The sequence below is a fragment of the Anopheles coustani genome, chromosome 3 (assembly GCF_943734705.1).
Source record: "Anopheles coustani chromosome 3, idAnoCousDA_361_x.2, whole genome shotgun sequence".
Taxonomy (NCBI): domain Eukaryota; kingdom Metazoa; phylum Arthropoda; class Insecta; order Diptera; family Culicidae; genus Anopheles; species Anopheles coustani.
Window position 1 is genome coordinate 34,022,351 of NC_071288.1, and position 18,999 is coordinate 34,041,349.

General features: G+C 48.3%; 4 protein-coding genes across 5 annotated transcripts; all 4 read left to right on the forward strand.

Moving 5' to 3' along the window:
* The first annotated feature begins 94 nt into the window (after positions 1 to 94).
* On the forward strand, positions 95 to 3,825 carry LOC131272808 (dolichyl-diphosphooligosaccharide--protein glycosyltransferase subunit STT3B). 2 transcript variants are annotated; one of them, XM_058274669.1, is made up of 5 exons: positions 95 to 631; positions 864 to 2,047; positions 2,123 to 2,303; positions 2,438 to 2,908; positions 2,988 to 3,825. In XM_058274669.1, the coding sequence occupies exons 1-5, from the start codon at positions 477 to 479 to the stop codon at positions 3,253 to 3,255; spliced, it is 2,259 nt and encodes a 752-aa protein (XP_058130652.1). In that variant the 5' UTR covers positions 95 to 476; the 3' UTR covers positions 3,256 to 3,825. The 2 variants fall into 2 exon arrangements, with proteins under 2 accessions (XP_058130652.1, XP_058130651.1); XM_058274668.1 differs by having other exon boundaries at positions 864 to 2,303.
* A 3,513-nt stretch (positions 3,826 to 7,338) lies between these two features.
* On the forward strand, positions 7,339 to 9,933 carry LOC131258599 (L-asparaginase-like). Its single transcript, XM_058259952.1, has 4 exons — positions 7,339 to 7,639; positions 7,701 to 8,686; positions 8,757 to 8,942; positions 9,016 to 9,933. The coding sequence occupies exons 1-4, from the start codon at positions 7,339 to 7,341 to the stop codon at positions 9,601 to 9,603; spliced, it is 2,061 nt and encodes a 686-aa protein (XP_058115935.1). The 3' UTR covers positions 9,604 to 9,933.
* Positions 9,934 to 10,539: 606 nt separating this feature from the next.
* LOC131259783 (uncharacterized) lies at positions 10,540 to 13,311 on the forward strand. Its single transcript, XM_058261375.1, has 3 exons — positions 10,540 to 10,745; positions 10,805 to 11,548; positions 11,625 to 13,311. The coding sequence occupies exons 1-3, from the start codon at positions 10,540 to 10,542 to the stop codon at positions 13,309 to 13,311; spliced, it is 2,637 nt and encodes an 878-aa protein (XP_058117358.1).
* Positions 13,312 to 17,249: 3,938 nt separating this feature from the next.
* Positions 17,250 to 18,575, forward strand: LOC131259398 (uncharacterized). The gene is made up of 3 exons (XM_058260879.1): positions 17,250 to 17,329; positions 17,897 to 18,343; positions 18,410 to 18,575. Exons 1-3 carry the CDS (start codon positions 17,250 to 17,252, stop codon positions 18,573 to 18,575), a joined length of 693 nt encoding a protein of 230 aa, XP_058116862.1.
* The last annotated feature ends 424 nt before the right edge of the window (positions 18,576 to 18,999 follow it).

Consider the following 18,999-nt stretch of genomic DNA (forward strand, 5'->3'; position numbering starts at 1 on the left):
TCAAACCATTCGCTCCAGCTCCTTCCTCGCAGTTTTCAGTTCTGTCACTTCTACATTACGTGTCAGTTTGCTGGCGGTGGTTTGTTGAACCACACAGTGTTGCGTTCATTTCCCCGGTCTTTGGTTCAGCACCGTGGTTTTCACGGCTGTATCAAAATGCCCTGTTAACGGCAACTGGTACCGATTGTGGGAAGACCAGCTTGTTTCACCGTTCTTGTCCAGTTCCGCCACGGACCAGATATTGAACATATTTAGTTGCGGGGCTTTTGGTTTTGATTTGCGGGCCGTACCGCGTACGTAAGTGTGTGTACGAGAGCCTCTGCGCTGCAGTGTCGAGTTGAACCCTTCTTCTCCACCGTAACCCCAAACGTGATCCGGCGACGCGAAAAACGGTGACAATCACCGATAAAAAAACAAGTTGCTCCTCGGAGAAACGAAGTTTAGCGCGTCATAGCGAATAAGAAGAATCTTCAACGATGGAACGGTCCACCAAGAGCACGCTTCGAAAGACGGCCGGCTACTCGAGTCTGATAACGTTCGCCGTCCTTCTGCTGGCCTGGTTGTGTGGCTTCTCCAGCCGGCTCTTCGCTGTAATCCGTTTCGAGAGCATCATCCATGAGTTTGATCCTTGGTAAGTGCGTTTGGAAACTTTCTTTTGCATCGACACTAAGGTTCTTACGGTTGAAAATTGCAAAAAAGAGGCAAACCGCTGTTGATTACGTGTCGCTGTACGATTGTTTTGGTTTCGTACGTGGCCGATCGTCACTGGCACCGAGCACACATACATACACGCACACAATGCTTATCATGCAACTTCTAATTTATGCCATTTTCTCTGCGCCGGTTCTTTTCCTTTTCCCTAGGTTTAACTACCGTGCCACGGCTCATATGGTGGAAAAAGGATTCTACAAGTTCCTTAACTGGTTCGACGAATCGGCCTGGTATCCGCTGGGACGCATCGTCGGTGGTACCGTGTATCCGGGGTTGATGATTACCTCCGGCGGAATCCATTGGTTGCTGCATACGCTCAACATTCCGGTGCACATTCGGGACATTTGCGTTTTCCTGGCACCGATCTTCAGCGGTCTCACGGCCATCTCGACCTACCTGCTGACGAAGGAGCTCTGGTCGGCCGGCGCTGGACTGTTTGCGGCCAGCTTCATCGCGATCGTGCCCGGGTACATTAGCCGCTCGGTGGCCGGATCGTACGATAACGAAGGTATTGCGATCTTTGCCCTCCAGTTTACCTACTACCTGTGGGTGAAGTCGGTCAAGACCGGCAGCGTGTACTGGGCCGCCTGCACCGCCCTATCCTACTTCTACATGGTGTCCGCCTGGGGTGGCTACGTGTTCATCATTAATCTGATCCCGCTGCACGTGTTCGTGCTGCTGATCATGGGCCGTTACTCGCCCCGGCTTTTCACCTCCTACACGACGTTCTACATTCTCGGGCTGATCCTGTCGATGCAGATCCCGTTCGTTGGGTTCCAGCCGATCCGCACCAGTGAACACATGGCCGCGTCCGGTGTGTTCCTTCTGCTCTTCGCCGTTGCCGTGTTGAAGCATCTGCAGACGGTGCTATCGAAGCAGGAGTTCAAACGTCTATTCCTGGTCGGTGGTCTGCTGGCGGCCGGTGTTGTGTTTGCCGGTGTCGTTCTCCTTACGATGCTGGGCGTTATCGCCCCTTGGAGTGGACGTTTCTACTCGCTTTGGGACACAGGCTACGCGAAGATTCACATCCCAATCATCGCATCCGTCTCCGAGCATCAGCCAACGACCTGGTTTTCGTTCTTCTTCGATCTGCACATCCTCGTGTGCACGTTCCCCGTCGGACTGTGGTACTGCATCAAGAAGATCAACGATGAGCGCGTATTCGTGGTACTGTACGCGATCAGTGCAGTCTACTTCGCCGGTGTCATGGTGCGTCTGATGCTAACCCTCACGCCAGTGGTTTGCATCTTGGCCGGCGTAGCGTTCTCTGGGTTGCTGGAAGTTTTCCTAAAGGAAGACAATTCGGCGGGTGGCGCAAAGGAAAGTGGGGCGGACGATGAGCAGGAAGATGCGAGTGGCGAAAAGAAGCAAATGTACGATAAAGCTGGGAAGATGAAGCATCGTCCCAAACACGATTCGTCGCACGGATCGCATGGTGAGCAGAATACGGGACTTGGCTCGAACGTGAAGAACATGGTGATTGTGGTCATATTGATGCTGCTGATGATGTTTGCCGTCCATTGTACCTGGGTTACGTCGAATGCGTACAGCAGTCCCTCGATTGTGCTGGCGTTCTACAACAGCAATGACGGGTAAGTTCATTAATAGCCTTTAAGGTGACTATGGTCATATTTCAACTGTTGTGCAAGACTGAATGCATGAGTACCAATGAAGTTACAATCAACTAACTGGAAGATGTTGTTAATTCCTGCTGCAATCATTCTAGTACCCGCAATATTCTGGACGATTTCCGTGAGGCATACTACTGGCTGTGGCAAAATACGGCACCCGATGCGCGCGTCATGTCTTGGTGGGATTACGGGTATCAGATAGCAGGTATGGCCAATCGGACGACACTGGTGGACAATAATACGTGGAACAACAGCCACATCGCGCTGGTCGGTAAAGCGATGTCTTCGCCGGAGGATAAGGCGTATGAAATCATGACCTCGCTCGACGTCGACTACGTGTTGGTGATCTTCGGGGGCGTGATCGGTTACTCCGGGGACGACATCAACAAGTTCCTCTGGATGGTGCGCATCGCCGAGGGTGAGCATCCGAAGGATATCCGCGAGAGCGATTACTTTACCGACCGGGGCGAGTTCCGTATCGATTCGGAGGGTGCGCCGGCCTTGCTGAACTGCTTGATGTACAAGCTGAGCTATTACAAGTTTGGTGAGCTGAAGTTGGACTTCAGGTGAGTGACGACTCGATGAGGGAGGGTTGTGCTTTAGCAGTATCATTATCATGTTTTGTTATTATTACTCCCTAAACAGAGGACCAGCTGGGTACGATCGCACGCGTAATGCCGTAATCGGAAACAAAGATTTCGATCTGACCTACCTAGAGGAGGCGTACACGAGCGAGCACTGGCTGGTGCGCATCTATCGCGTGAAGAAACCGCACGAATTCAACCGGCCAGCTCTTAAGCCGGAAGAGCGCGTACTGCCGGCCGGCGAGTTCGTCTCACGCAAGACGTCCAAGCGAAGGAAGGGCTTGATCAAAAACCGTCCCGTGGTGGTTAAGGGCAAGAGGAACAAGTGAGCGACACTTTGGTAGACGCCCGTACCATTCCCTCCTTCCTTGAAAGGGCGTGCAGAACCAGGAAGGAGATTCGTTTATCCTCTCCCTCTCTCTCTCTCATTTGCACTGAACCATCCACCTCCCCGTGAGGAGAAGAAGTCAAGAGAAACCAATCCGATACAGTGGATGCTCATGTCGTTTATTTTAGTTCATCTTAAGTGCATTTGCTACTTCCCGTTGGGAGCTACTGGACAGGAATGAAGCAGAAGCAGAAAACAAAGTGTGTCAAAGTATAGAACAGAGAACAGGGTAACATGTTACGACCAAAACGATACAATACAGATTAATGACTTGTTTGCACCGCATTTATTAATGAAGGGTTACGAAAAAGAAAAGCGACGGTAGTGCAGTTGCATCCCAGAGTGGAGAAGTGGATCAACACAAACGTTTTGATTTCGATTGGCGACCACAATAATGTATGATGATCACTGGGCGTTCGGAGCTGATTCTCCGCCGTTTCGGAGCGTTGTTTTTTGCACTGATTATTTGTAGACTTATTCCATATATATAAAAAAATTGAACACAAAATGACCCACTTTTCTCATCGCTACGTTCGCCGGTAAACTGACGCGTTGTGCTTTGTTTCTCTTCGGTCGTTTTTCCTGCCGTTAATTCCCCCAAACGTAAGTCCGTTAACTAACCACAACAACACACCTGGTCGGCGCACATGATGAGCAAAGTAGCAAACCTAGACTCTGGTAGGCCTTTTTTGCAACGTAGGAGTGAAATAGGGTTCCCTACTGCTGAAAATGTGAACAAAACGATTAGGACTAAGGATTAAAATAAAAGCCTGGAATAGAAAAGGCAATGAAGATATTCGAGTGCAAGCGACCGGAAAGGTGCGAGATCGATAAAAATGGTGTGTGTCTGATTGTCGATCGATCGACCAATGTTACCATGGTGACTCGAACGATTCGAGGAGGCTGCTTAAAGCCTATGGTGGATACGGATAGGAGTTTTTCTCATCGAAACACGAGACCAGTCATGCGGAGCCGAATGTGCGCGAGCGTCGTGTCTGTTTGTTCACTAATTCTAACGCGCTCCAATCTGAGGGAGTGCACTTCTGAGTACGAGTTATGTATAGGAAGGTAGTTGGTAGTAGACACAAGTTAAAAAAACCATTCAAAAAAACCCATGAGAAACAGACTACAGCCGACGAACAACGCTGAATACAACCTAGGCGGAAACGACGGGGGCAGATCACGGAATAAAATCAAATTATTCGTTCTAAAAATCCCAATGTAAGTTTGTTCAACTGTTTGAGAAAAGGGATCAGGGGATGGCCAACAAAAGGGAACGAATGTAGCTTTCCCTCACTCTTCAGGTCAAGAATCTTAAAGGTTTGAGGGTTGTAAATCGTTATGATGGGAAAATCTACAAAAATCCCACAGAAAACCCATGCTCAAAGCAGAGGCCTGTTTAGAAACGTTTCACGAAAGAAGGATAAACGAACGTATATAGGCGTTTGGAAACCAACAACGAACTTGGTACCCACCTGACCTGTTTACTCTGGAGTAAACATTTTTAAACATTCCTCCCTTGTTATCGTTTTCTTCCCCTCTGCAGCATAGGACAGACACTGCTTCAGCGGAGTAGCACACCGCCGGTCCAGATTTCCCCGAGCCCCTCACACAACCAGTAGTGGGTGTTTTTTGAATCCAGTCAAAACGATGATCATTCGCATCGCCGCGCTAATTTTGAGCCATCAAAACTGTGTTAACAGTGTCGTTAGGAGAACGCGTCCGCCCTTATCTCTAGGTGTACCCCACATCAGCACGCGCGTGGAAAACGGAAGGCACGGAAGCTTGGGCACGAGAGTGTTTGCCGATTCTGTTGACAGTCAGTTGCGCGACCAAGAAGGCAGCGAATCCCGCTGATATAAAGAACGAAGCATCTTGCTACGTCTGGGGCGATTGATCGGTTGTCTGCTGCTGCTGCCTTCCTTCAACTTGTCCGACTCGTGCGCCGCGGCTCAGTCGAAACGTGTTCGTGCGTCTTGGCGGACGGTTCTTTAAGAGTTGGTTTTCTCTCTAGAAGTGCGTACCGGAGTCGTGAAAAGAAACTTTTCCGTGAGTTAAAAATATCGCAAACCGCTGGCACCAGGAACACACGTTCCTCGGATGCCTTTCACTCTCCAGTACTCTGGATTTGTGGCGTTAACGATAGACATGAAACTATAGTGCGAAGGTAGCTTAGAACAAATCGTGTTTTCAAGTTCTATACAAATAACATCGAAGGTTAATCTGTCCGATTTATTGCATCACAACGTTTGTCAACAAATTGTTTTTAGTTCCTGGACGTGATAACGTGAACCAGTGATCGGCAGCAACACGTGGACGAGTGTAAGTGTGTACAGTGGAAGAGTAAAGTGGGTCATGAAAATTTGAAGCAATTTCCCGGGTTAATAAAATTAGTTAATTAAACTAAACAAAAGTCACCACACGTCCCTTCTTTATTATCAATTTTTGAGGAGTATTCTGTGGCATAAAAAGTGTGCTCTGGCATGAAACACAATTCCATCCAGGGGAAGGAAGTATCATATGTTCCGTGGTTGACCTATATTTGTTTCCTCCACCTTCATGCCTCATGGTTCAATTTATCTACACCGGTGAAGGAGGCGCGAAAGGAAGCATGGTGTTTGCAGAGTGATGTAATTATGTTGCCGCTGCGTGCGCATAAAATTCGTGTTCCGTGTGTTTGAACAAACCCAACAGCATAGCAAAAGAGCAAGATGCAAGAACTCGCAAAAGAACGTCGGAACGTGGAAATGAAAATTTGGGCACAAACCAGTCCAAAACCAGTGTTACACCAGTCAGTGCCGGGCAGTGTTCTCGGAGTCATTGAGTGAAATCTCGCCTTGTGCCGGCGCACGAGGCCGGTTGAGTGAAGTTTCTTGACACTCGGGTTTTACATCGTTCGTTGCACTTCCTTTTCACTTTTCTTGCGAAGTGTATGTACTGCCGAATGCCCTTCAAAACGGTATGCAGTTCATGAGCCCAAGTACCTGTTTTACCTTTGGTATAGTTTTAACACCATAAGAAAGTATGCAATGATGACGTAAAATTGGCGCGGTACAGTGAGAGGTGTTAAGACGTGGGGAGGGAAATTTTGCGCGTGTCCACCGAAGAAGGTTACGACCCTACGGAAGGTCGCGTCCGGTAGCCCTTCACTTAGAGTAAGCGGCAGCTCGAACTACTCGTAATAGGCATTTACCTCGTTAAACACGCGACCGTAGCGTCGTGAGCCGTTGGAAAGTGGATGCCCTTATTTCTACACACACCCCAATCAGCAGCGTGGGATCACATTAGTACCCAATTTACACCGTTTTGCTCGTTGAATTGCTAAATATAAACAACAGGAAAACCAACTAAAGGATTAGTGTCCCTTGTAAGGATAAACAATAAGCAGAACTACCAAAGGATTTCGTTCCTGTATGCCGATTTATCTAGCAGTGGTTTTAAATATGTGATTTTTTAATTTTGTATAGAATTTGTGAGCTGTAAAAAGTAATAGCTATTGAAATTGTGATGAAATCTTCCACTGCAGACGAGTCGTTCTCTCTTGTAACTTCTTAACAGTATAACATCACCTTTGTTTCACTTATGAGTTATTTTAAAATTGATTAATTTAATTTTATTTATTTTGATTTAAAAGGATTTTTGTAATGTTTTGTACAAAGTATACTTTCGTGATCATTAATATTTAGTAAATTTTTAATTTTTAATACAAAGTGGTTTACAGATTATAGTACCAGCCCGTTTCGTGCAACCAACACTTCTGGGTGAAAAAGGTGATGTTATACATGTAAAAAAGGGTAAAACCTACAAAGATGGTAATATAAATTGTAAAAGAGAAGATTTTCTTAATCTTTCAGAAAAAATCTGTTGCTGAGATAAATGGAATTAAAAATTCTAAAAGTCACGTTAATTTTAGCCATTTTTTTTTTAATTACAAACAAATATTAAAATATTATTTTTTCGACCTCTTTCTCGATAGAACACTTTTAGGCCGTCGAATTAAAGGCAAGCAAGTTGCGCGATCAAAATGGACGAGGTTGACCAGAAGCAGCCCCATACCCCGAACCCCTCGCCGGACAGTGATGACGAGTCGCCTCCCCTCGCCATGAAGCTTGCGGCGCAAAACGGCAAGCCTCCGATATCCTCCGGATCGCCCTGGAAGCGCAAGCAAATGATTGACGTAAATGCGCACGGCAGTCTCGACTTGAGCAAGCTGTCGATGCGACGCAATTCGAGCTACGGCAAGCTGCCCCCCGAGGCACCGGAGGCGAAGGTGTTGGTCGTTTACACCGGTGGCACCATCGGGATGATGCGGAACGAGAAAAATGGTTCGTATTTGCGGTAAATTAGCACTCCCATGATGGTGTACAATTGGTGTTTTCCTTTTAGCTCTGGAGCCGCGGCCGTATGAGTTCGTACGTAAGATCCGCCAGTACCCGAATATGCACGATGACGCGTACGCAACGAAGAGGTACGGGCCGGCGAAGAATATGGCACCGCTGGTGCTCCCGTACGTGGAAGGCCAGCACCGACGCATCCTGTACCAGATTTCCGAGTACGAGCCGCTGCTCGATTCCTCCAACATGGGCATCGCCGATTGGGTGCGGATTGCAACCGACATCCGACAGTCGTACGAGTTCTTCGACGGGTTCGTTATCCTACACGGCACGGATACGCTGTCGTACACTGCGTCCGCCCTGTCGTTCATGTTCGAGAATCTGGGCAAGACGATCATTATCACCGGCTCGCAGATACCGATCTTTGAGACGCGCACCGACGGGAAGGACAACTTCACGTCCGCACTCATCCTCGCCGGGAACTACGTCATCCCGGAGGTTTGCGTGTTCTTCAACAGTCGCCTGTTCCGAGGCAATCGGACGGTGAAGGTGAGCAGCGAGTCGCTGGACGCATTCAACTCACCGAATTCGGCTCCGCTCGCCAAGATGGGCATCAACGTGGAGGTGGATTATCGCGTCATCTTCCGGCCGTGCACGGTGGACAAGTTTACCGTGCATCTTGAGATGGATGAAAACGTTGGTCTGTTGCGGCTGTTTCCGAGCATTTCCGTCGCAACGGTACACGCGTTTCTGCAGGCACCTATGCGGGGTGTAGTGCTGCAAACGTACGGTGCTGGTAACTTCCCGACGAACCGGGCGGACATGATCGAGGCACTGAAGGAGGCCAGTGCACGCCAGGTGCTCATCGTCAACTGCACCCAGTGTAGCGAGGGCTCCGTGTGTGACCTGTACGAGACGGGTCGACAGTTGCAAGACATTGGTATCATTCCCGGGTACGACATGACACCCGAGGCGGCCCTTGCCAAGATGTCCTACGTGCTAAGCAAAGAGGAATGGGATTGGGAAATGAAGAAAAAGGTACGGTAGGAAACAAATAGAATTAAGACGGCAGAAGAAAGTTGTTGCACTTATGCCTCTTTTTTGGTAGATGATGAAGAGCAATCTTCGGGGTGAGCTGACCTGTGAAAAGCCACCGGAAATGCAGGAGTACGATCTCATCGATGCCGTGGCCCGTACGCTGCATCTGACGTCAACCAAGGAGCTGAGCCAATTGAAATCGTCCCTATTTCCGGCGATGGTCAACACGGCGGTGTTAGCAGGAGACATTGCCAAGGTAATAAAGTGTTGCTGGAAACGAGCTGCCAGTTGAATTCACTTACTCTTATCTTTCCTTTTCCTTTTGCTAGCTGACGAATTTGAAGGGTTACGGAGCGAACATGTCGGCAGAGAACTACGACCGCCGGACGGCCCTGCACGTCGCTTGCTGCGAGGGCAACATCGAGATGGTACAGTATCTGCTGCAGCATGGTGCAGCCGTGCACATACGCGACCGTTACGATCGAACTCCGCTAATGGACGCGATCATGCACGATCATCACCAAGCGATCCGGCTGCTGATCAAATGTGGGGCCCATCTGACCGGTTCGATACGGGCGATCGGTGATGGGCTGTGTGCGGCTGCCGCACGTAACCAACTGACGCGCCTCGAATCGTACCGGGTGGCCGGTGCCGACCTGTCGCAAGAGGATTCGTGTGGTCGCACCGCCCTACACCTTGCTGCCCTGTATGGACATGTGGAGGTGGTACAGTATCTGCTGAAGAACTACGCCGAAGTGAACGTGCCCGACTATCTCGGTCTGACACCGTTGGACTATGCGATGAAGGTGAATGCCGTGCCGGTGGTAGAAGTGCTTGAGGCTCGCGATGCCGTGCGGGGGGACCAGTTGTCTTTCGATGTTGACAAACGTCCAGCAATGGAGGATTCGTTCGATTAAGGCGAACCGCGGACAGACTTCTGTAGGAATATGATTGTGATAATTCGGATAACGGAACATACGGAATGAAATGCCATGAGCAGACTCCATTATATGTATATTGAATGAACAACTTTTTTTTATCGAATCGTTGATGAGCGGATGTGTTGTACTCTCGGGAATAAGGCCATGAGCAGACTTCATTGTATATTGAATGAACAACTTTTTTAATCGAATCGTCGATGAGCCGATGCGTGGTAAAGCCGGGAATAAGGCAAATGATTATCCCACGTTGTGCTTAACAGTGCAGCCGAAGAGATTTAGAACATGTAGGGCCCAATCAATAAATGTTTTCGATCACACATCGGTATGTTACAGTTTTATTGCAGTATTTCTACAGGTGGTAAAATCTATGAGTTGTTTGTAAGATCCATCTACCAAATTGTGTACACCTTAAACTATCCCATCTAACTACCACTACAAGTTACCTCTTTCTCACCAACCGAACGATTGTCTCCACGAAGTTCGTTATTGCACAGTCCGGAAAGGATTGTTCGCAGCTTGTCTGTTGTCTGCCCGCTTGAATCGCTGGCTCGATGACTGTCCCGGCCGTGAACCTTCCCATCCAGTCGGCCCTCGAAAGTCCTTCCACGATGGTATCGACAGACCCGGCCCGACCTTCACTCACTGCTACCGTGGCTTCCTTCACGTACCAGCAGATGGTGCGTTGTGCGCAGGCAACGGTATCGATGTCATACCGTCCCATCGTCTGATCTAGTGAGCCAAGTAGTTTCCATACCAAACTCGCCTCCTGTGGGTCTTTTCGGATGACAAAATGGTGCGTTAGTACGTTTCCTATCGATCGCATCTAAGTAACCATCGAGTTATGGAGAGGATTTGTTTAGCCGTCGTGGTTCGTTACATACGCTTGTTCGCTGAACACATTTTTGCACACAAATGGCGTTCGATAGTGAGGCAAACGGTTGGTCAGAATTGAATAATTTTTCACTGACTATATATATCAATTTGCTGGAGTTAACGGATCCGAAAACTGGTGACGAGGCGACCCGTTTCAAGCTGTTCTTGAACTGTGGCAAAACCAGCGTAGATGCCTCCGGAACATTGGAGTCTTTGAACGAAGAAAAATTGGCAAATATCATCGGGTAGGTTGTGTAAGGAGCGATGCGAAGGGTATGTGATAACAATCCAACTTTGTTCACAGCCTTCATACAAACGCTGAACAATTCGTACGCTTTTTGAATGAAAGTAGTGTCGAAGTAACGCTTATGCGAGACAACTCCACGGTTGGTAGAGGTCAGTTACGTTTGAAAGACACTGGAGCTGTCCACTTCGACCCAAAGCGTGTGATAGGCGATCCTGTGCTGGAAAAATTTGCACTCCTTAATGGAAACGACGAGCCAATTGGGATGGTAACGATGGTACTACGTGCGGAACGTAGTGCAGTCCCATCGGCCGAATCGGGTTCAGAAGTCAAGATCGATACGAACGACCTCTTGTATGTCGTTAATGAGGATAGACGACGCACGTCAGAGCAGCAGGAAAATTTACAGCGGCAACTCCTTGTGTGCAACAAATGTAACATCCTACGATCTTCGGATGACTTTAGCTGCCAATATGAGTTGATACATGGGATTCTGCATAGCAAAGCCGTTAACAGCACGCAAAAGGAGATCGAACGAATTAAGCAGAAGCTGAATGACGTTAAATTGGATGAAACCATCGGGCACAGGGAGTCGGTTTCTACAAACGGCGATGTTTCCGGTGGAAAGATATGCGGCCTCTGTCGAGGGATAACGATTACTGGAGTCACTTGTGGACTGACGGAACCAAGTGTGGCCGAGAGTAAACCATCCACTGGCAACAAGCGACATGTGCATCGACGGTCCAGCCAAAGAAATTTTGGTGAATGTATGAAAGCCAAACAAAATTCAAAACCATCTGCTCGGTAAGAGTCGTACCGGAAAGTACATTTTGAAATCATACGTTTTGATTTTTCAAAGACAATTTACATTCTCTGGCAGGTGTTGTGTGCGATGTAAGACGAGCTTAAATTGGATGCCGGAAGTTTGTCGATGCCCAAAGTGTGGTCACAAAGCTCTGAAAACTGAATATGCAGATCTTGACACTAACAAACGAAGAAAGGAGTTCCCTAACTTCCCTTTCGACGAAGGAATCGTTTCAAATAAAACGAATTCACCAATGATGAGTGGCACGAATACGCTGGTGGCTTCATCGAACTCCTGTTCGATCTGCCATATTCGTCGGTGCCGGTGTGTTGATTGTGCCTATCGGACACATCACTCAGAGCCGTGTAGTTCTTTGACCGGCACTTCAGAAATCCTAAATCCTGGGTATGACACACCAGTAAGACCCATTACGCGACACTCCACGAACCTTCACGAACGCCAGAAGGGACTGCAAGAAGGGAAAGTATTGCCGGTCCGACCTCCATCACCGAGACGGTCCGAGCAGTTGCGCCGAGTGTATACGGCCAGGCAGGGTCCAAAGGCAGAACCACAACCTACCAATGGAAAGATCCGCCTCAGTGGTCCACAAATTCGGCGGAACTACAACGCTTTCATGCGCAAGGTGAGGCAACAGAATAAGAACCTCTACTCCTACCGCTTTGGCCGACGACACCCGGGGATATCGGTAGGCCATAAGTCGTGCATGAAGCAGGACCCACTAGTACCCGCCCACATGGGTTGGCGGTGGAACACCTGTATCGAGGGTATCGGCAAACGACGTCCCGGTTGGCGCCCAGGAGCAGTCCGAAAGCCTATCATGCAGCTGATGCAACACTTCCTCACGTGCTACCCAATGGACAATGTGCCGGTTTCGGGACCGAGGGGGACTCACCACCGTTCACCAGCTACCGGTGACCATCTGGCGGAACAGAAGCCTACGCTGCACATAACAAAGCAGCATGGGGAATATTCAATTACTATGAACCCGCTGAAGGACTCGGAGACGCTCAAGACTACCACTGACCCATACCTGCCCTGCAAGCCGATCAAGTTCCGTCTCTCCAAAGACCCCCGACTGACCAAACTGTACATGCTGCGCGATGAGCTGAAGAAGAAAGGTCTGACGCTGTGTGGCTGCCGGGAGCTGGAGAATTGCGAGCATCGAAGTGAACGCGAGAAGCGCATCCTGGTGGAAGAGATACGACGGACGGGTAAACGTCTCGGATTGCCCCTGGACACAACCGCCGCCGACATGCCTAGCCGGAGTGAGAGTGAGCTGGACGTCGAGTTTACGCCACCGTCAGCCATTATCCGGCCGGATGCGAGACAGCCCGACGTGATCTTTGCGGAGACGCAATACTGCGAGGATGACTTCAAGCTCAAGCCCTCCAAGAAACAAGATCCACAAAAGGCGGTCGGTAATTCCAAAGTACAAGGTTCTCGCGGGAGTAAAACCACCGGAAGTCGTACACCAGGCGTTGGTTCTGGTCACGGTAAAGGCGACGGAGTGATGCGTGCACCGACGGAAACCAATGCTAAACAACCTAAAGGTGACGGTGCAAATCGGGCACCAAAAGAGACCATTGACAAACTAACTCCCGGAAGTACCGGTCAGGTGCGTAAAAGTATTCCGCCAAAGGGAGGTGATGCTGCTAAGAAGGGAAAGCCAACAGTATCCGAAGCAAAGAGCACCGGTGTAAGAATCTCCGTAGCAAAAGCGAAAGTCGCGGCGAAGAAGTAATATCCTCTAACAATCCAATTGGTTGGCCTAGTTGGGAATGCTGGCATACTTCTGTTTCGTTTTGAACCATCAATCGGTTGAAAATGGAACGCAAGGATGCGAGCTCGTCGTAGAACACAAACTTTTCTTTGTAAATGCTACTCTTAGTGCCTTTTAGGTTCTCTTGCGATCAAAAATAGAAATTCACGTACTCTGTAGCTATTCATGGGAGTTCCTTTCACCTCATTTTCCACCTCACTGTTTTTTTTCGTTCATTGGTCACGTCACCAAGCGTTATCACATGCAATGTCCAACTGTTGCCGACTTCGGAGGCCCTCTATTTTCACACCAATCGACGTCACAACTAATTTTACCCATTGTCGGTATCAAAACGAGACAGGTGTGTGTATGGCGCTGTCAACGCTCGCTCCCGGTAGACGATGGCGCATAACTTACCACGCTCAACCTGGCTTTGGCTACTTTCAGATCGCTGGTCGCGGGTGAGGGGCAAGGTCCAGCCCGGCAGGAGCGAACTGTTGGAGAAGGTTCGCGCGGCCGCTCCGACCAGCGCTCCGCCGGCGGTCAACACGCCGGCCAGCACGACGGCCCCAAGGTTGACGTTCAGCAGCGGCGTTCCCTGCGGATGAAGACGGCCAAAGGTTCAGAACGTCCAGAACGATCGTTAGTGTATCGCCGCCCCGAGCTGACGCAGTGTGCTAGAGTCTGCGTGTATCCTCCAACTCGGTGTGGATTGGTGAGGGTTTGTTGCCCCGTTTGCGTGACACGCTGTTGTTGTCAGGCCCTTTGCTTACCTGAAGCACCGAGTTCATCACTCCGTTCATAGACTTCTGGATCGGAATCGACAGAAATGGGATGGCGAAATCGATCTCAACCTGTATCCGGACGCGAGTGGATGAACGAAAACAAGCGCAATCTTTAAGATAGCTAAATTTGTAGTATACTATTCGAACGGCGAAGGAAACCGTCCAATTACCTCAATGCTGTTGTCCTTCGTTTCGAATGAGATAAACCTGGGCTCGCGGCGTAACTTGGTCGACTTCTTAGGCGACCGGGCCCGTGGCCTAAAGGTGGTCGCCCGGGGGGAACCGTCGTCTAGCGTGTAGAACCGTTGGTCTTCCTCCGCCAGAGCACCGTAGGGCCGGACCCAGACACCACTCGTCCTGGTCGTGTCATTCGACGACACGCCATTGCTGTCGGACGTCGGACTGCAGAATGCCCATGGAGCCCGCTCGGATAGGAGCACGACCAGCGGTAGAATCGACACGGTGAACATCATCGTCGTCCTCACGGTTCCAGTGCAATTGCTAAACTGGCTGCATTGCGCAAATTGTCTTTCACTCGGCGGCCCTGACGATGTTCTCGGCCAATCTGCAACTGCAGTGGGACACGGCACAGTCGCCCTACAAACATTACGCGATCGTTGGCGAACGCTTTTCGATTGACGCACTTTTCTCGCTCCAGCTAGCACTCGGTGGCCATGGCGATATGCGAACGATTCGTCTTCACTTTCCGGGTTGTTTTGTTTCGTTCGGGGTTCAGGTGCAAAAGCCTCTCCGGGATGCCCAGGATCGCAATCGGGGTATTGTATTGGGTAAAGTAGAGCAAAACGTTGTGGGAAGACACCGAAAAGCTTCGAGGCAAACAGATGGCGTAATCGCATATCGGTTTATGCTTACGCTTACGCTGCACGGTGCCTTTCATTGGAACGTGCCAGTACAATTGTGGGGTGGATTCCTTCAAACTTTGTGTCACGCTGCAATTACGTTGTAGGCCAAAGCTGGGTTTTAGCGTTGACTGGGTAGACGTTCACTATAAGTTGCAACTTAACTAAATTAAACTATTGATGGCAAACTATTCCAAACATTTTCGTTTGAATTCATAATAAATTGGTCATGTGCAGTTCCAAGACATGTTAAAATGTGTACTAACATTTTGATTTCAGAATTCAATCTAGAATAAAAACATGGTTATAAAAATTTTGAACCCCACTTTTTACAATCCATTATGAAGACGTGAATTAAGGATAACCTATAGCATTTTTCTAAGGTATTACCTTATTTGTAAAATGAAGATTGAAATCAACTAAATACCTCATAAATCGTTACTCACTATTTTCTTTTACTCATGTTAAAAGGTGAAATATAGATAGTTGGTATTAAAGTTTGTTAATACAACTTCAATCTACATGGAATTATTATTCTATTCCCATTGCATTTTTGAAATATGATGGTTTCTTTGAAAAAAAATTTAAATTATTTTTCTTAACTGATTTGTACGTATGTATCGGATTATAGTTTCCTCTATGCCTTATCTGTGTTTCCGTCCTCCAGTTTTCATAATACCATTTATGCAATGCAGCTGCAGCCAATGTCACCTGCAACGGAAGCTTGTTCGATGTCGGCATGAGGCCTCGTGGTTTGAATTCTCTTGAGCTACGAAAGTGTTTTCCATGGAGGATGGATAATTTGGCGTGGAAAATTAAAATCACTCCATCTGCTAGTGCACGTGACACACATTTTACCGGCACTAGCAATTATGACATCGTTTCGCTCATCAGCAACTAAATGACGCAACTCATGTCTGGTATTGTGTTTCTCGTTGGAAGTCGTGATCTGTTAACAAAAAACCCTTTTGGATATATTTCCTTGGGATGGTAAATTATTTTCATTAATCATTGTATATTTTGGTCAATAAAGTATAACAAACATGAGGCTAATAAATGAGACTCGTAAGCAAAATTTTCGTATAACCATGTAAAATGTAGCGGGTTATCGTAATGATGATTTGAATAAAAGGATAGTGCGAATAGATTTCAGGGAAATACGCACATAAAAATACAATAACGAATATATTTTAAAACCTCCCCAAATGGAACCCAAACCAAACCAAACCCCGCTAGCTGCTCCAGTGAAAGAGAAAGGAAAACACTTGCGCACGTGCGCGGAAAGTGAAAAATGTTTTCCGATTGTCACGCAGCCAAACATGGAAGCGACCGGAGTTGTATCTTCCCTTGCGCAACAAAAAGAGGGAAAAAGAAAACAAAAAGTATCGGCATGCTCCACGGCCGTTGCGTACGAGAAAACCAGGAAAATCTAGCAACCCCACTGTCACAACAAACCGCGTACCCGTTCCACCCGCGATCGGCCCACCAGAGGAAACAAAATGTCGCCCATCTGCGGCACATCGTGTCCCCGGTCGGTCGCCGTAATCGCGCCATAATGACGACCATAATTCCGCATTAAACGTTCACGGCTTCTTGCCTGCCGTACCGTTCCTGTGTCCTCCCGCCTGGCCCGGGCCGGGTATGGTTCCATCTCGGTCGGGCAGATCGTTGGCGGGTCTGTTCGGCCCATTAAGTGGCCTCATGGCGCTGCTCAAACGGTGCGTTACCTGGTTCGCGGCATGTTCGCGGCGGTCCCAACAATCGCGCCGAATGAATGAAAGAAAAATTTCACGCAACAGGGCACATCTTTTGTATACCGCTGCTGGTACCCCCAACCCGCCAGGTTGGCCAGGAAACGCGATGTGTGATGTCTTTGGATGCTTTAATTTGTGGAAGAGATGTTAGTGCGGAGGGTTGTTTTTTTTCTCATTTCCTTCCAAAGGTCGTGAACCACCACGGTTGTCACGAGTCATGATTTTCCTGAGGCTCGAGACGATTTCAATGGAGGAAGGGATCCAACTAGACGAAGACGTGAAGACGACACTTGCCACTAATTCTATTATCCATTGTGTTTGCGCTGATTTGCGTGCGAGGGCAGGATTAACGTGAGGTTTAGTATAAATTATGACTCTCCAAAGCAGAAGGATTCATTGCAGTGCAAACGCTCCGTTCAGTGACAGCTCTTGTAGGAACAAACGCAAACGGTTAAAACAGTGTCCGCAGTCACTTCAAGTAGGAAGAAATCCCAGGGACTACCAGCCTATAAATCGAAATTATGAAGTCCAGTGTAGCATATCTCGTTGCAACGGTTTTGGTGCTAGCCACCATCGGTTGGCAGTGTGCGGCCGCGCAAAGGTAAGAGTGTTCGGAAGTTCAGCGCATAAAATTAATTCTTCCAAGAAGACTTCCTTCAAAGTGATAAGTGCGTCGAATGCTAGTTAGAATTATTCCGTGTATTCAGTGGTATTAGATTATGCGTGTTCCAAAAGTGCACGCACCTAAGAAATCTCATAGCACCGTAGTAGAAAGTGTTGGATAAAGAGCTGGATTGTTTCCTAGAACCAGGGAGTCCTAACGGAACAAGAGGATATAAAGGAGGCTCTGCCCATTTAATAGAAGAATTTAAAAAGAAGCTGAACTCTCCTTGCCACATTGTGGTTTGACTTCGCAAACCGATTTCTCATGGAGAGTTTTATGATTTTCGTTTCTTTTCAAAAACCCAAAATTGACCTCTATGTTTCGTACCTATACTTCTTTAGGATACACATCCAATTATGAAATCCATATAATTTATGACTTATGAATCTTTATGAAAGACGTTTGTCCAGTTTGTTCAATTCGGTTACACTCTCGCCTGTATCGTCAACTCAAGAACAAAATTCCTGGATGACCTCAAATTTTTAATCCATCGTATTTCTATAGCAACCCTTGGAGACGACAAAACGACAGCTTCGCAACGGAGTCTGCCAGTGATCGTAGCCAGAGGCTTGGTCTGACCACCGGGTACGGCGGTGTCAACGGATACGGCTACTCCAGCTCTGGACTTGGCTCCTACACTCCGCTGAAGATTGATCTCGGTGGTGTCGTGCTGGGAACGTTGGTCGGCATTGGCGCTCTACTTCTCCTACCGAAGTTGGTGAACGTGATCGGAGGCGGTTATGGGGGCACTGGCCACTACCGTAGCGCCGATAGCGACCCGACCGGTCTGTCTGAGCTGATGAACAAGGTTGACGACTATCTGGCGCAGAACAACATCGACTCAGGAGCTTGCATGCAGAAGGCCGTCTGCAGCTACATCCGGTCGTCCGATTACCACGCGCAGGTCGGCACAGCTGATCAGGTTGAGCACATGATCCTGGCCATCTCGGAGTAAGTTCTAACATAAAGCTTTGCGATGAATTCCTCTGTATAATTATGTCCAACCCTTACTTCCAGGAACTCCATCGTCGACTACATGCTGGACGGAACGGCGATCAAGGAGGCGATCAAGAATGGAAAAATGCAGACAGCCCGCTCGTGTGACGACATGTACTCGACCTGCCCGCTCGATCGTCAGTCCACGCTGCAGCTGTTCAAGAAAATGTTCCCGATCGGTAACTAAAGTACCGAGGTATTGCGTCTCCGGATTTTCTCTTCTTGTAGGAGTGTTCGATGTGTCACACACTTGACTGATTTTATACCAGGTGTACGTCTTCCTAATGGTGGCATTTTTAGCTGGAGGATAGACGAAATGGGAAGGACTTAGTCCACTTGGGTTAAATTTAGATAAATTTCCTGGCTACACGAAACGCACCTTGAAGGAAGTTAAATGTGGGACACATCCAACATCCACCAGGAGGGGCAACAACAGTGGGACACCTACACATAAACACAATCACGCGATGGAGCTCGTGACCCTGGCACGGAATAACGATGATTTGTTTAGAATTAGTTTATAAAAAAAACGTAACGTCCAGTGTGCAAGCATACGAAAAGAAAGGAACACGTTTACCTTAAGACAACACGAACGGGGATCAATTTTGTTT

Excerpts from the sequence above, each read along its gene's own strand:
- LOC131272808 (XM_058274668.1), top strand. The coding sequence starts at position 477 with ATGGAACGGTCCACCAAGAGCACGCTTCGAAAGACGGCCGGCTACTCG. Across the intron at positions 632-863 it reads ATCCATGAGTTTGATCCTTG|GTTTAACTACCGTGCCACGG; the intron begins GTAAGTGCGTTT and ends CCTTTTCCCTAG. Across the intron at positions 2,909-2,987 it reads GAGCTGAAGTTGGACTTCAG|AGGACCAGCTGGGTACGATC; the intron begins GTGAGTGACGAC and ends CTCCCTAAACAG.
- LOC131258599 (XM_058259952.1), top strand. The coding sequence starts at position 7,339 with ATGGACGAGGTTGACCAGAAGCAGCCCCATACCCCGAACCCCTCGCCG. Across the intron at positions 7,640-7,700 it reads GATGCGGAACGAGAAAAATG|CTCTGGAGCCGCGGCCGTAT; the intron begins GTTCGTATTTGC and ends TTTTCCTTTTAG. Across the intron at positions 8,943-9,015 it reads TAGCAGGAGACATTGCCAAG|CTGACGAATTTGAAGGGTTA; the intron begins GTAATAAAGTGT and ends TCCTTTTGCTAG.
- LOC131259783 (XM_058261375.1), top strand. The coding sequence starts at position 10,540 with ATGGCGTTCGATAGTGAGGCAAACGGTTGGTCAGAATTGAATAATTTT. Across the intron at positions 10,746-10,804 it reads AAATTGGCAAATATCATCGG|CCTTCATACAAACGCTGAAC; the intron begins GTAGGTTGTGTA and ends CTTTGTTCACAG. Across the intron at positions 11,549-11,624 it reads AATTCAAAACCATCTGCTCG|GTGTTGTGTGCGATGTAAGA; the intron begins GTAAGAGTCGTA and ends ATTCTCTGGCAG.
- LOC131259398 (XM_058260879.1), top strand. The coding sequence starts at position 17,250 with ATGAAGTCCAGTGTAGCATATCTCGTTGCAACGGTTTTGGTGCTAGCC. Across the intron at positions 17,330-17,896 it reads CAGTGTGCGGCCGCGCAAAG|CAACCCTTGGAGACGACAAA; the intron begins GTAAGAGTGTTC and ends GTATTTCTATAG. Across the intron at positions 18,344-18,409 it reads ATGATCCTGGCCATCTCGGA|GAACTCCATCGTCGACTACA; the intron begins GTAAGTTCTAAC and ends CCTTACTTCCAG.